The sequence below is a fragment of the Meriones unguiculatus genome, chromosome 8, assembly GCF_030254825.1.
Source record: "Meriones unguiculatus strain TT.TT164.6M chromosome 8, Bangor_MerUng_6.1, whole genome shotgun sequence".
NCBI lineage: Eukaryota > Metazoa > Chordata > Mammalia > Rodentia > Muridae > Meriones > Meriones unguiculatus.
Window position 1 is genome coordinate 8,240,470 of NC_083356.1, and position 14,166 is coordinate 8,254,635.

A 14,166-nucleotide genomic window follows, 5' to 3' on the forward strand; every position below is an offset into this window, starting at 1 on the left:
TATTAGAGTTTGAGGGAAAAACAACAGGGCAGGCAAGTTGTAACTTTCGGCCTTTGCCAAGACAGATAAGAGAAAGGAAAGCTGTGGTTCTGAGTCACGGTTATGCCCACAAGCAGGTCCAAGAGGATAGAGGTATGGGGGAACCTACAGATGGGTAATTGTCCATCATTCATCTGACCCATAGACATTGGAAACAAAAGAGAAACCTGACAGTTTTCTGACTTTGAGCCTGGGTGTGTAAATATAAAGTGGAGGATGGGGAAAGTAGCCATTAGAGGGAAATCACAACCTTAGTGTTATCTTTTTGTAGGAGAGAGGGCACTCAGTATGTTTTTATGGTCGCCTGCTTCCACTCACATGCGGTGATGATTGTAATACAGGCTTTCAAGCAGTTGGTCCTCCTTCCCCACCCTAGCCAGGCCTCAGGTTAGACAAACTTAAAGCCAGAGACTTCTCCTCAAAGGGACTTTGATGCCTGCCACAGGCTCAGGGTCTTACAAAGTTAAAGACATCGGAGGGTGGCCCTTTAAAACTGAGTGTTTCCTCTGTGGCAGCACTCTGGGGAAGGAGACAGTGCCCTTTCACTGGCACATATCAGCCCCCATTCTCCCTGCACATGCAGAGTCCTAGAGGTGATAAGACTCATCTGGACACATTTCTAACATTATAAGAAGGACAAATGGTCTCCAGCCAGCCTGATGTCACGGGACCCAATAGTGAGCTTCCAAATAGTTTGGTAAGTGTAGTTGTTTAATGCTGCAATGTCTCATGATAGTAAGAAAAAACATGTAAAATAAAAGGCAACCACTAACCCAGAGAAGCACATGTTCAAAAGACATAAAACTAAAGATATTTTTAGTAAAGCAGGATTTTTATGTTAAGACTTTGTCTTAATTAAAATGGCTGGATTTTTATTTTTCTAGAATGGGAAAGATAAACAGGAAGCTAAAAAGCCTAAGAGGTTCAAAAAAAAGAGAGGTATCACAATTGTCCCTCCTTAGGATTATGAAAGGCCTCTTGTGGGGTGGGGGTCGGGGAGAGGATATGCCTTTAATCCCAGCACTCCAGAGACAGGGGTAGAACGACCTCTGTAGCCAGCCTGGTCTAAATAGTGAGTTACAAAGCAGGCAGAACTACATTGAAAAACCTGTCTCAATAAAATAATAACATCAACCTACAAAGAGGCAGAGGTATGGGGCTCTACTGAGGTCTCAGGCCCTTGCAGATTTTATATAAACTACCGTGTTTGCAGAAAGTAAAAACAAGGGCTTCCTGGCAGGTGACAGGTAGGGTCCAAATGTAATTAGACTCTCTTTTCAGGCTAAGCATACAAGGGTTCTTTCTAAGCATGGATATGGGAAAGTTATTTTTTTTTAATCTCATCAGTATTTTTTTTTAACAAGGTCAGCTTCTGTCATAATCAACAGGACATGAGTCAGCTAAGATCTGCAAGCGAACTCTACAATTTTCCCTTTGTGCAACAGTACAGTTAAAACTGGTCAATCAGGAGGAACCATTGTGTCAGGAAGAACTTGTTGGAATGAAACACCTCCCATAGAAGCCCTCCAAACCCAGATTGTATGTGGCAATACATGAGAAAGAGGATTTGTTAAAGAAACAGACTTTAGATTACAAGTCCCAGAATATAACTATCTTGCTGTGGTCTCTACAATGAAAAATAGTTACTGGCCTATTTAGTGCCTTATTTAAAATGCATTATACTCAAAGAGGTATTCTGTTAGCTTGTCATTATATTTTTTGCCTGAATATCATTTGAACTTTAGCATATTGTAATTTTACATATTTATTAGTCCAAGGCTTTAAAATCAAGACCTAGCTTTGTACTAAAGGAGAGTAGAAAGCCCACACACACAGACAAAAAAGTAGAATTAACTTTCACAGGAGAAATGCAGCTGATAAAAGCCCAAAGTAAGTTAATAAAATGTAACTAATAAAAAAAAAAGCCCAAAGTAAGAAAGAGTGTTAACTGCTGTGTGTGCTGTTTCCATACAAAGTTATCCTCAGCTGCTATGGATACACATTTGGTTCGGAGTAAGAAAGGGCTAACCTAAAGGGAGCTCTCTAACTGATTTTCAGTGGGAGAACCGACCAAAGAGAAATACTGAGGTCAGCTCAGTGGCCCAGTGGTTTTATACTCAGTTCTTTGGGAAACGAGAAGAAAGGACAATGAGGTCTCTGAAAGTACTGTGAGCTGAAATTTCCAGAAAAAAAAAAAAAAAAAAAAAAAAAAAGCCACCGTAACCTGCCAAAGTCTCAAAAAAAGTTGCCTGATTGATTACAACTACCTGGCTGTGTAGGACAGCGCAGGTACTGTAGGTCCCAAGCCAAATCCTCTCGGGCCATCCCATTCACTACCCACTTCTGAGTCCGCTCCAACGTCCTCCCTTGGAGCCATCAGGTAAATCCTTTTAGGATGTACAGACCACTTAGCTTCCACCCCTCAAAGGTTAAAAAAAACGTCATCTTCGGGAAGAGCAGAAACAGCAGAGATTTCCCCCCTTTGGTGGAGCCCCACGTCCCCAGCAGGCGTATTTTAAAGATGATTCGGTTTGTGATTTTCTTTTGTTCTGCTACTAAAAAATGTCTTCCTAAATTTGTTACCAAGTTGGAACATGATATTAGGGGTGGGAGTCGGGGGGGCATCTGAATGTGTGCCTCTCCCCCCAAAGGCCACATATTTGGTTTCAGAAGACTATTTTTTTGTTGAGAACTGTGGGTTTGTGTGGAAGTGACCAACTGAAAAGTGAGCAGCTTATACTTCAAATCACAGGGGAAATGATGGAGGACTCTTAAGGCCTCATATTTTAAAATGGGCCAGGAGTGGTCTTGAACCCCACGTTGCTTATGCTATACCAATGTTTGCCTGTTTTATGTTTCCCCTTAAGGGGCCTTTTCTTTTCTTTAGCAAAGGGTATTATTTTACGCAAAACCCCGCCACGTTTTGGAAAATGCTCACTTCCCCTCCAAGCATTTTGTGGCAGGGTCCCTGAACCGTGACAGACAGGCAATACTTCTCCACAAGGTGCTACCTGCCGGGGCACAGCAGCAGAGGGGTAGGGCCAGTGACGGGAGAGGGCGGGGCCAATACCTGGCCGGGGCGAGGACCGTGACGACATCTGAGGATAACCAGTGAAAACACAGGGGGCGGGGACATGGGCGGGGCCTACGCCCTGCAGGAGAGGGCGGCTCGTGCTGGGGGCGGGACTGAAGGTCGCGGGCAGATGACGCGCAGGCGGAGCCGCTACTTCCTGGATCCGCCGGCCGGGGCCGCTGCCGCACCCTGCGCCGGAGCCGGGAGCCGCGGCCGCCGCCATGTCCCACCAGACCGGCATCCAAGGTAACGGCGCCACGGGGCAGGGGCTCCCGGGAGGCGGCGGGCCGGATCGCCGGAGGCGCGGACGGCGTGGGAGCGGCGGCTCTGGCTGCGTCGTCCCCGACCGCGTCCCTCGGGGCCGTCCCCGGCGGCCGCCACGTACCAGGCCAGTGGCTGCCGGAGAGCCGAGACGGGAGGAGCGAGCGGTGCGGGGCCGACCCGCCCGCCGCATCCCGGCTCCGCGGCCGGGAGACCCAAAGCTGGCCGAGCGACTGTCCTCAGCACCCGCCAAGGGAGATTGCCCCTGCAGTCCGATCATTGGAAAACAAACCCCAGAGCTGTAGGATGCCTCCCGGACTCCCCGGATTTTTCTCTCAAGATGGGAGCGCGCTTTCCTTTCGGAAAAAAACCGAGTAGGAAGTGTTTTTCCATCTTTGGATGCTCCCCAGGCAGCTGAATAGTCTGCTCTGTGTGGCTACACCTAATCCCCCCGAAGAGACACCTGAGTGTGCGGTTTACTTGTGTATCTTACCCTGCAGTATTTCCTGGTTGGAAAATAGGCAGCTTGGAAGTACTCGCCTCCTCAGAACCAAACGATACATCCCGGGGTTATTTAACGAGCTCTAATATAAACTAGAGCACTTCGTGTAATAATAGTCAACTGAGCCTTTCCTCCAGGCGGCCAGTCATTAACTTGTTTTGTGTTTAAGGGTTTTTGACACCACGCAGGCAAAAATTGCCTTAGATCTAAAGACGTTGAATCCCCCCCGCCCCCCCGTGTTAATCTTGACATGTAAATATGTCAAAAATATTGTTCAATGCTTGAGCCTCTTATATAGGGAGACATAAGTAGAACGCAATCAAAGCTGTAATGAGTACACAAGGAATAGGTTATTAAAGGTTTATTTGCTCAATGACTATAGATTTTTTGAGAGATACAAGAAAAAATGTAAACATTGTAAGATCTAGTGAATTTTACAAGCTTTTTCTTTACTTGGGATATGAGATTTGATCCTGTTGTTTTTGATGGACAGATACAGGAAATTAATTGATGAAGAAGCTATCACAAGCTAAAAATTGGGTCTATAGAAGCAACTTTGCAACGTTTTCAAACATGAAGTAATATGTCCGTCCGTTGCTGGGTTTGACTAAAAGTATTCACCCCAGTGTTACTTCTGCAGAACCCTGTAGCTAAGGTGTTATAGGAGTTCCAGTACTTTTAAAATGTTAGTATTTTTTTATAGTCAATGTCCATGTTTTATGCTTCTGCTTTTAGAAACGATAAGGTGCTGTATAGTCCACATTTTTAAATTTATGTTTTCCTTGTGTAAATACAAAATAAAGTACTTCAAAGTTTAAATTATTTTCTTTATTGTTTCCATAGCAAGTGAAGACGTTAAAGAGATCTTTGCAAGAGCCAGAAATGGGAAATACAGACTTCTGAAAATATCTATTGAAAATGGTTAGTTGACATTTTCAGATACCATGTGCCCTTGGTGTATTAGCTGTTACAGTTGCAGGTTTCCAAATGTTATTAGTAATTTGAATTATTAATCAGCATGAAGCAAGTTCAGATTTTACCTTCCTGCCTGTTTTCCTTTTAAACTGTGTAGCTATTGGGGAAACACCAGATAGTTTCTGTTATGATAGTTTCATCTTTTGTGTGTCTTTCTGCACTACAATTCATGTCTAATGTCAGTGCTTTCTTTTCTAGAATGAAAATCAGTAACCAGGCCATTATTCAAGACAAACAAAAACTAATATGGGAGTTATTCAGTGAAGTGTGTTTTGAAGTAGAAACATTTCGGATGATTTTGGTTTTTTGCCTGATTGGACCCTAGAGTAGCAAGATCCTTTCTTGTTTGAGAACATTGTAAGAACATGGTAGATTATAAACTGACTCCTTAACAATCATGGTATAAGCTGGGAAACTGGACAAGTGGTCACATCTGAATCAGATGGATTTACTGTTAACAACTTCATGTCAGAATGAATGTGCTGAAAGTATTCTGTTGACCTCAAATAAGCTGAGACCTTTTATTTCAGAAAAATAACATGTTTTTTTTTCATAAACTGGAAATAAATCAACTTTTTTCCCCATTTTTCTGCTTATTTATTAGAATGTAAAAATAAAATCTTATAATATTCATTAGGAACAAATGTATGCTTCAAAACAGCTAAAATTGTTTATGTCAGCAAAATGGGAAGATAAACTGTATCTAATTAGCACTTGGTCAGGAGGAACATTTCTGTTTCCTAAGTATTTTCCTGGTTCTTTTTATCTTGAGAAAAATGCTAAATTAGGAAATGTCAGAGAATGAAAAAACAATTTAAATGAATGAGTTATTACTTTATAGGGTGCCTCAAACCTTTTAAAATGTTACTGTCTTTCTGATGAATAACATCTTTTGACAGTTGTCCTTTTTTTTCCTTTGGGCAGCTTCAGTGTGACCAGTCCCTTTGCCTAAATGCCTACATAAGACACAATGCTATTTTCTAGGTTCACAGAAGCTGCATATTGTTCTGTTCTTGATTTTATTGCTGGGATGTGGGGGATTGTTTCGCTAGCCTGTGGTTATTTTAGAACATGAATAGTGATTTTATTTGCGTGTTCTGTTATGGGGAAGATGGAAGCGGTCATTGGTTTGCGCTATTGCTATGTCGTCCAATAGCACGCACCTGTCCGTGGGAAACTCCCTCAGAATCTTACTTAGTTCTACAAGATAGCACTCAGAAGTGACAACTCCCAGTTCTAGTTTATGCTTTGAGGCAGCATTTTAAATCAACAGTGTTGTTGTCAGGTAGGAGCTAAAACTTGTTTCATAATTCTTTACAACTAAATATTAATGTCAAGAATTATAGATTTGTAGCAAGTGAAGATATATGTATATAATATATGGTCATTTTCAACATTTTAACAAATAGAAATCTAATTGACCTTTACTTGAACATTTAGCTCAGCTATTATCATTTTCATGCTTTTATTCCGTATGTTATATATAAAATACTTTAACCATGCTTTTCATAAGATGTTTATATTGTTCTCAGTCATGCCTCAGATCAGAAATTTTTTGTGCATTTCCACCTTTTCAGTTTTTATGGGAAGATAGAATTGAGAAATAACCGGCTTTTCTTGTCTTCATCATATTATCCCTTGATGCACACGACATTTATCTGTTTGCCGTTTTCCTTTCATAGAGCAGCTTGTGATTGGGTCCTGTAGTCAGCCTTCCGATTCCTGGGAGCAGGATTACGAGGCCTTTGTCCTGCCCCTGCTGGAGGACAAGCAGCCGTGCTATGTATTATTCAGGTTAGATTCTCAGAACGCTCAGGGATATGAGTGGATATTCATTGCATGGTCTCCGGACCAGTCTCATGTGAGTAACTTTTTGTAGTTTTTGTTTGCTTGTTTCATTTTTGTTTTGTTTTGTTTTTAACATTACATGGTAGGGAGACTTTTTTTTTTCTCTCTGAAATATTGTCAGGCTAAAAGAATGGTAAAAAGCAACAGTCATTTCCTGTAGAGGGATAATCCTTTCACCAAACAGAAAGAGAGAGTTGATAGTAGACTAAAATAGAATAAAGGTGGAATTAAGGTGTGATACTGCCCAATATTTTAAAGTCTCAAGCTTCTTACAAAAAGCTAATTTTTAGTGCTGTCTAGTTATTCTCAAAAGATTGCCCCTTTTTACCTCTTCTGTCTCAAGAAATAGCAGGTCTCACTGTTTAGAATTAAGAAATTGTTTCTGTTAGTTGACGGTTACCTAGGAAAGCTACTAAAGCTCTTTAATGATAGAGTGTACATCTTTTCATCCCGGTGTTGCTCATGCAGTGGTGTTTGCCACCAGAAACCCAGCTCTTACCTAGGAAGGTCTGCTCTAGCTATCACTGTAAAGGTTGCTTTATGTTGATTTTCACCCCCTTGTATTTTTGAAATCGTATCTTTGCTATTTTTTTATTCTTGCAACTAATTTTGCACTTTGTAAAGTTAGTTTATTTTGTACTTTAAAAAAGTATGCTACATAATTTAAAAACCTACTTTAATGGTCCCTAATGACTTAGACACCCAGGCTACGGCTGTCGGAGTCAGCTCATTGGTTTACGTATTGAAGATTGTAACATCAGTGCTTTCTTTTATAATGGTGTGTTTTGTAATGGTAATACTTTTAACATGTAAAACTTCCATAATTGTGTAGGTTCGTCAAAAAATGTTATATGCAGCAACAAGAGCAACGCTGAAGAAAGAATTTGGAGGCGGCCACATTAAAGATGAAGTATTTGGAACTGTAAAGGTGCAAAACTTAACATTATATGCATTAATCCAGCATGTGGGAGGCAGTAGTCTTTGAGTCTGATACCAGCCTTGTCTACATACTGAGTTCCAGGACAGTCCTGGCAACATATGGACACCCTGTCTCAAAATACCAAAAAATAAAAAGGTGAAAGAAAGGTAATTCATATGAATTTCAGTGTCTCAGTCTGTAAGCGTAAGGCAAGTATTATTACAGCTCATGATACACAAGTTTATGCTAATGAGTTTACTCATATCCATTTGATATTGAGAGTGAATGCTATTGAAATATGCTTATCCTCTAATATTTGTGCTGTAGTGATGCATTTATGACTTTGTTCATAGATGATTGGAATATGCTTTTGAACAGCTGACTTACACTTCAGTGTCAGAAAATGATACACTGTCGCCAGTAGAGGAAGTGTAGCGACAGGGTGGGCTGGCTTCTCAGCCTTCTCACTGTCAGCCTTCAAACCCTCTAAGCTCACGCTCAGCCTTCCAAGAGCAAAATGCTCAAAGCACACCTCTTTGAAGTACTTTTTCCTTTTATGAATACTTCTGCAGATACTATATAAGGGATTTTAATACAGACTTTAGAATCTGAATTACTCGGAATAGCTGTAGAACAGCTATTTCTACAGGTGGTAAGTTACAGGTGGCCTGTACGCTTGAGGCGTGATCATTGTATTTGACTGATCAAACTTAGACAAACGATTTAGTGATTATAAACGTCAGGAAAAGAAGAAGAGGCACTTGTTAAAGTTTTAAAACCTTCAAATTAGAAGATTAAAGTAAGAAGAGAGTAAAATTCTTACTATTATTTATTGGCCACTTAATTTTTTTATTAACTTTGTTTTTCCTTGTGTATCCTCTGTAGCCTCACCTTGGTTGTGTTTCTGGAACATAATATTTATTTCTTTGCTTACAGGAAGATGTATCATTACACGGATATAAAAAGTATTTACTGTCCCAGGCATCCCCTGCCCCACTGACTGCAGCTGAGGAAGAATTACGACAGATTAAAATTAACGAGGTAAGTAACAACCTGAAAGTGCTTTCAGGGTTTCAAATGTGTCCAAGTAATCTGTTTAATGAGTAGACATGAAGGTAACTGACAATCAGAGATTGGGTTGGTTCTGTATAGTTTAGAAACAGACCTGTGTGCTTATTGTGTTTTCAGAAAAAACAAAAACAAAACAAAACAAAAAACCCAAAACAAAAACAAAAGAACCTGAAACATTCATCTTAAAACTAATAGCAGTTCATAAAGGGGTGTCCTGAGAGATACATGCTAAAGCTTCTTGCTAGAAGCTCTGTGCCATGAGTACTTTTTAAAGAAAAAGTATGTCACTCATTGATTGCAAAGAGTTTTCATCCAATACAACTACATAAAGAAAATTCTTCATACATTGCTTCAGGGAATAATGTTTACTACAGAGAATAAAAATAAAATACTGGAGAATGCTTTTCAAGTGGGTTTTAATTTCTGTGTACGTGGATGGCAACATACCTGGGTGGTTAAGTATTTGTTACATGTATTGAAGCCAATAAACCTGGAGCCATAATTCTCTAGCCATCCAAGTTGGCTTTTCTGTTTTCTTTCTATTGAAACTTTACAGAGAACAACAAGTGTCCCAAACCACTGTTCACTGTTCTTCATATCAGACTGGACCAGTCTGGAAATGGCTCAGTCCCTTTATTATTAGGTTGACAGCAAGGATCTAACTTGTATTTTAAACTAAAGCTATTTGAGTAGGGCTTGTATGTGGCTTTTGTTTTTCAAGTTTGATAGTTTGTTTTATTCCTTGCAATCAGAACCCAGAGGATCATGTTGGGGTATGCACTTGCATATGTTCTGTGATGTGTTCATTTTCCAATATCATGCTGTAGAATCTCCATTCTTTTTTTTCCTTCAGTTTGTATTCAGCTTTCTGTTGCAGTAATGCAAATGAGGCCCTTTACTAGCTGTCATTTATCAAGTAGCAAAGTCGTAATACACATGCGTGTTGGAAAGCTTTCTTGACGTGGTCTCCTCATCCACGCACAGGCTGTTGAGTAAAGAAAGCCCCTCATCTAGATCATGCACAGCTGTAGCGTGTTGAGCCGTGTGTTGTCTGTGTTCTGTGTCTTCCCTCAGTTCAGTGCATGGCGTTTGCGTTGCCTTTTATGTCTAGTAGAAGACAGTAGACCTCTGTGCGTACTGCACGCAGTTTACCGTGCAGAAGTCCTGGCGAGAGAACCTTGTGCTTACAGAGGTCATCTGACGACACTCTGGGAGAGTTACTGTAGCTACTTGAGCCTGAGCCAACCTGAGCTAAGGACACCTCCAAAGCCCTAGAGCTGCTCACTCAAGCATCCCTCCCAATATTTCATAACAGTGTGTCATGCGCTCTGCATGTCCACAGTATGGGAGCAAGATAGTAAACCAGTGTGAGAAACGATCCACCTCTAAATTAAGAATTTGAATCATAAATTGGGAAAGGGTAAAGGAGACTTTTTTTAAGTGGAATTTTCTTCTTTTTTGCCATTAGACACTGCTAATACTAAAAGCTTTATTAGTCAATTACATCTGTCATTTGTAGGTACAAACTGACGTGGGTGTGGACACGAAGCATCAGACACTGCAAGGAGTGGCATTTCCTATTTCTCGAGACGCCTTCCAGGCTTTGGAAAAACTGAGTAACAAGCAGCTGAACTACGTACAGTTGGTGAGGGAAATACGGTGGCCATAAGGGGCTGTTCTTTTTTTATTGTTTCTGGCTTGTATAATTTCTGATTTTAAATTTACATTTTTGCCTTTCTTGGTTTCTTATTAATTGTATTCTTTTAAAACATGCTTATTCGTTTTTTAAACGACAAAGTACCTGTGAAAAAGTATGTGTAAGACGTTAGATAATCCACAACTATGTACATCATCCTTGTCTTTTGTTTAAGTTAATTTGTTCTACATGTTTCCTTTTTCTAGGAAATAGATATAAAAAATGAAACAATAATTTTGGCCAACACAACAAATACAGAACTGAAAGATTTGCCAAAGAGGATTCCCAAGGACTCAGCACGTTACCATTTCTTTCTGTATAAGCATTCCCATGAAGGTGACTACTTAGAGTCCATAGGTATGTGACAAATTATCTTCAACGTGGTACCTTCGGTCTCAGCACCATACTTGATGTATCTCTTCCTGGGGGCCTAGTTGACGTTTTAGAGGTCTTACAGATGTGCTGTAATTGATAGTTCTAATTGTTACTTTAACTTACAGTTTTTATTTATTCAATGCCTGGATACATGTGCAGCATAAGAGAGCGGATGCTGTACTCCAGCTGCAAGAGTCCTCTGCTAGAGATTGTGGAAAGACAGCTGCAGATGGATGTGATCAGAAAGGTAGACGTTGCCACTTAATGCTGATGTTTTGCTGGATTCTTTTTGTCATTTCCATCTAGTACGGCACAATACATTTCCAGGTTCTGTGGTTTATAAATGAAAATATTTAATTTTACAGTTCATATCCTAAGTCCTTAGAAGCTGCTGAGTGCCTGAGGATGACCTGCCATAATTCCTGTCTTTGTAGACCTGTACCATGTAGCATGGCAGCACCAGCCACATGCGGCTCTTTAAGTGTAACGTGAATGAAATGTTAAAGAGATTGCAAATGCTCATGGCTGTGTGCAGCACATACAGAACTTTCTGTAAATTGACACATTGGGGTGCTGCTGCCCCATGTGTGTTCTTCAAAGCAGGGAGAGCGTAAGGAAAGACATTTCCTCACAGACAGCTGGTGTTGGGGTGCTGAGCCTAGAGCAATTCTAGATTCTGTGGTAACGCACAGTCTGCCCGCGCCTTTCACAGAGGATCCACTGACACTGCAGAAGTCAGACAGTAATACCTTAGGCTCTGCTGGGCCACATGGGTCCCCTTCACATGTTTTTGTTGCTTTTAAAGACCCTTAAAGTTGGAGTGTTCTTGAGCTGGTTTAGAGATTTGCTCTGTAGGCTGTCATTGGCCTACACCTGTTTAGGGTGATTCCAAGTAGCCCAGAGGATCAAAGAGCCAGTGTGGGGTTTGAGTATATGCAGCAGAGCAGCCGGGGTCACACTTCTGCTTGTAAACAGTGGCTAAGTGAGCAGCGAGAAGGTGACTGGCTGACTGGCTCTAAACGACTGTTTTAGCATCTCCCTGAGAGGGACAGATGGGAAACTGTGCAGACATGGTTCTTGCTTGTTGTCTCGCAGAAGCGCGTGTGTGGCCACACTGGGAGCTGGCGTCCTGCTCGTTGGGTTTTGAACGTTCCCTCTTTGTGCTGTGTCCCACTGTTGACTTCCTGTCTTGCAGATTGAAATCGACAATGGGGATGAGCTGACGGCAGATTTCCTTTATGACGAAGTCCATCCCAAGCAGCACGCCCACAAGCAGAGCTTTGCTAAACCCAAAGGTCCTGCAGGGAAGAGGGGGATCCGGAGACTGATTAGGGGTCCAGCAGAAGCAGAAGCCACTACTGATTAAAAAGTGTTTTATTAAATGTTGCAATATAGTTTTGTAAAATTTTCAGCTTTTAGTACAAGGAGAACTGAAATCATTCCATGTTGGTATAGTTGGGAGGAAAATTGTACTTTTTGAAAAATAGCACTTTTCACTTCTATGTATTTTTTAAATTAATGCTATAGAGACTCATGATTTCTATTTTTTAGTTAAAGCTAGACAAGGTTTCAACATAGTAATGTTTGATTGTTGTCACACCATTTTCATAGCGTGTTGATTCCACACTTTCACATAATCTTCAATGTTTTACATAGGTGGGCCAGTTCCACAAAGCCGAAGGACGTGCTTTTTAGTGCTCTGTAGTGAGGTGTGAGTTTCCCTTTAAAGGGAAGTGGAAGGAGCCTGAGCCACTCACACATGGTGAGTCTGTTATGGTGAGTCGGTGGGAAGCTGCTTGCTCTGAGAACTGTGCTCAGATGGGCCGGTCTGCAGTGTTGAAGAGCAGCGCTGCTTTGCAGCAAGGCTTCCTGTTTGACCTTTTGTTTTTAATAGCATTAAAATCAGGAAGTCACTTCATCCTGAAGCTTTGAAGCTACCCGGTATTGCAGGGTTTCTGATGGCACTGGAAGACTACGCAGTCTTGCCACAGTCTTTCAGAGCTCGCAAAGTGTCCGTTTCCAAAGCAACTCCTTCATCGTAAGTACTGTGAAGGCAGACATTCATGTTCAGATGGAGACTCAAGTATCATTCAAAAGGAAACAAAACTAAAGTGAAAACTGATAGAATGCCTAAGTTTTTTTTGTTGTTTTTTTTATTTTTATTTTTTCCTCCCTTTGAAACCATGTGTCTTAAAACAAATTGTCTTATCACACGGGAGCAAGTGTTCTGATCTAAATTAATCAATTCCTAGTGCTTAGTAGGCTAACTCTGATAATACTTAGCTCAAAGATCTTGTTTCAGTTAATAACTTCTCTCAAAACACATGTGTTTTCTGAAGCTTTGTATTTTCATTTACAACCTAGAGATTGAGCCTCAGATTTCTTTGATACTTGAAATAGAGGGAGTTAGAACACTTTGTATTTAATCTGCTAAATCTGCTGCAGAGCCATAACTGAGAAGTTTTGAAATGGACTATGGTATCCAGGTTTTGGAAGTCCCTGACCTGAACTTCGTGCTGCCTAAGATAAATGTCAGTAATGCACATTTCATGATATGAAATATGAGTCACTCATTGCAAAGCCTTATTACCTAAGGTAATACATGCACCTTTCAGAGATTCCGTGTGCATTCACATAGACCATGAGAGGAATTACAGGCTGGTGGGAGTGTTAAACATAGGTTTGATTATTTGCGTGTTTTGTTTGTTTACAAATACTTAGACTTTCCTATTTAAGTGTGCAGGACAGTTGACAATAATGTTGCAGTTGTTTACGGGACGTAAACTTCAGTTGTGTGTGCACACACAGTCACAAGGGCCCACGGATCGCCGTGGGGAGAGCCCTGGAGCTGTGGCGGCCCATCGGGCGGAGGGAGGACTGCCTGTCGGGGTCTGTCCCGAAGGTCCAGGTGCCGCCGCGCTCCGGTTCTCTTACACTACGCCAGAGTCATTGCACATTCCAGAGGACAGGTGTGGTCGCGTAACCTTACTAATAACTAAACCAATGATTGCTGAGAATCACGCATTTGTTTTAGGGTATAACTCATTGTTTACAGTATGTGTTAGGCGATAATAGATGTGAATAACATTCCCAATAAATTTATATAGCAGTGAAAAATTACATGTCTTCTGTGGACATTTTATAAGTGCATTTTATATCAATAAAATTTTTTCTCTTTGAATTGTGTATGGTGGTTTTCTAATACGTCTTAAATACTTGGATAACTTTGCAGAATCCAATGCCTGGTGACCTTGTGTATCATCAGCCTGCTTAGATTCAGAGAACTTTAGTTGGAAACCTAGTCAGGAACAGTTATGAGTACAGAGTACTTACTGGAGATTAAAATTGTCCTATAGAAATGTAGCCATAATGAAAATGCATCTAGTTGCCAAGTTCCCTCTGTGATA

At 40.9% G+C, this 14,166-nt stretch overlaps 1 protein-coding gene across 1 annotated transcript; it reads left to right on the forward strand.

Moving 5' to 3' along the window:
* The first annotated feature begins 3,203 nt into the window (after positions 1-3,203).
* Twf1 (twinfilin actin binding protein 1) lies at positions 3,204-13,940 on the forward strand. Its single transcript, XM_021660799.2, has 9 exons — positions 3,204-3,358; positions 4,719-4,796; positions 6,533-6,711; positions 7,531-7,626; positions 8,554-8,658; positions 10,208-10,333; positions 10,591-10,741; positions 10,885-11,006; positions 11,955-13,940. The coding sequence occupies exons 1-9, from the start codon at positions 3,334-3,336 to the stop codon at positions 12,123-12,125; spliced, it is 1,053 nt and encodes a 350-aa protein (XP_021516474.2). The 5' UTR covers positions 3,204-3,333; the 3' UTR covers positions 12,126-13,940.
* The last annotated feature ends 226 nt before the right edge of the window (positions 13,941-14,166 follow it).

Excerpts from the sequence above, each read along its gene's own strand:
- Twf1 (XM_021660799.2), top strand. The coding sequence starts at position 3,334 with ATGTCCCACCAGACCGGCATCCAAG. Across the intron at positions 4,797-6,532 it reads GAAAATATCTATTGAAAATG|AGCAGCTTGTGATTGGGTCC; the intron begins GTTAGTTGACAT and ends TTCCTTTCATAG. Across the intron at positions 7,627-8,553 it reads AAGTATTTGGAACTGTAAAG|GAAGATGTATCATTACACGG; the intron begins GTGCAAAACTTA and ends CTTTGCTTACAG.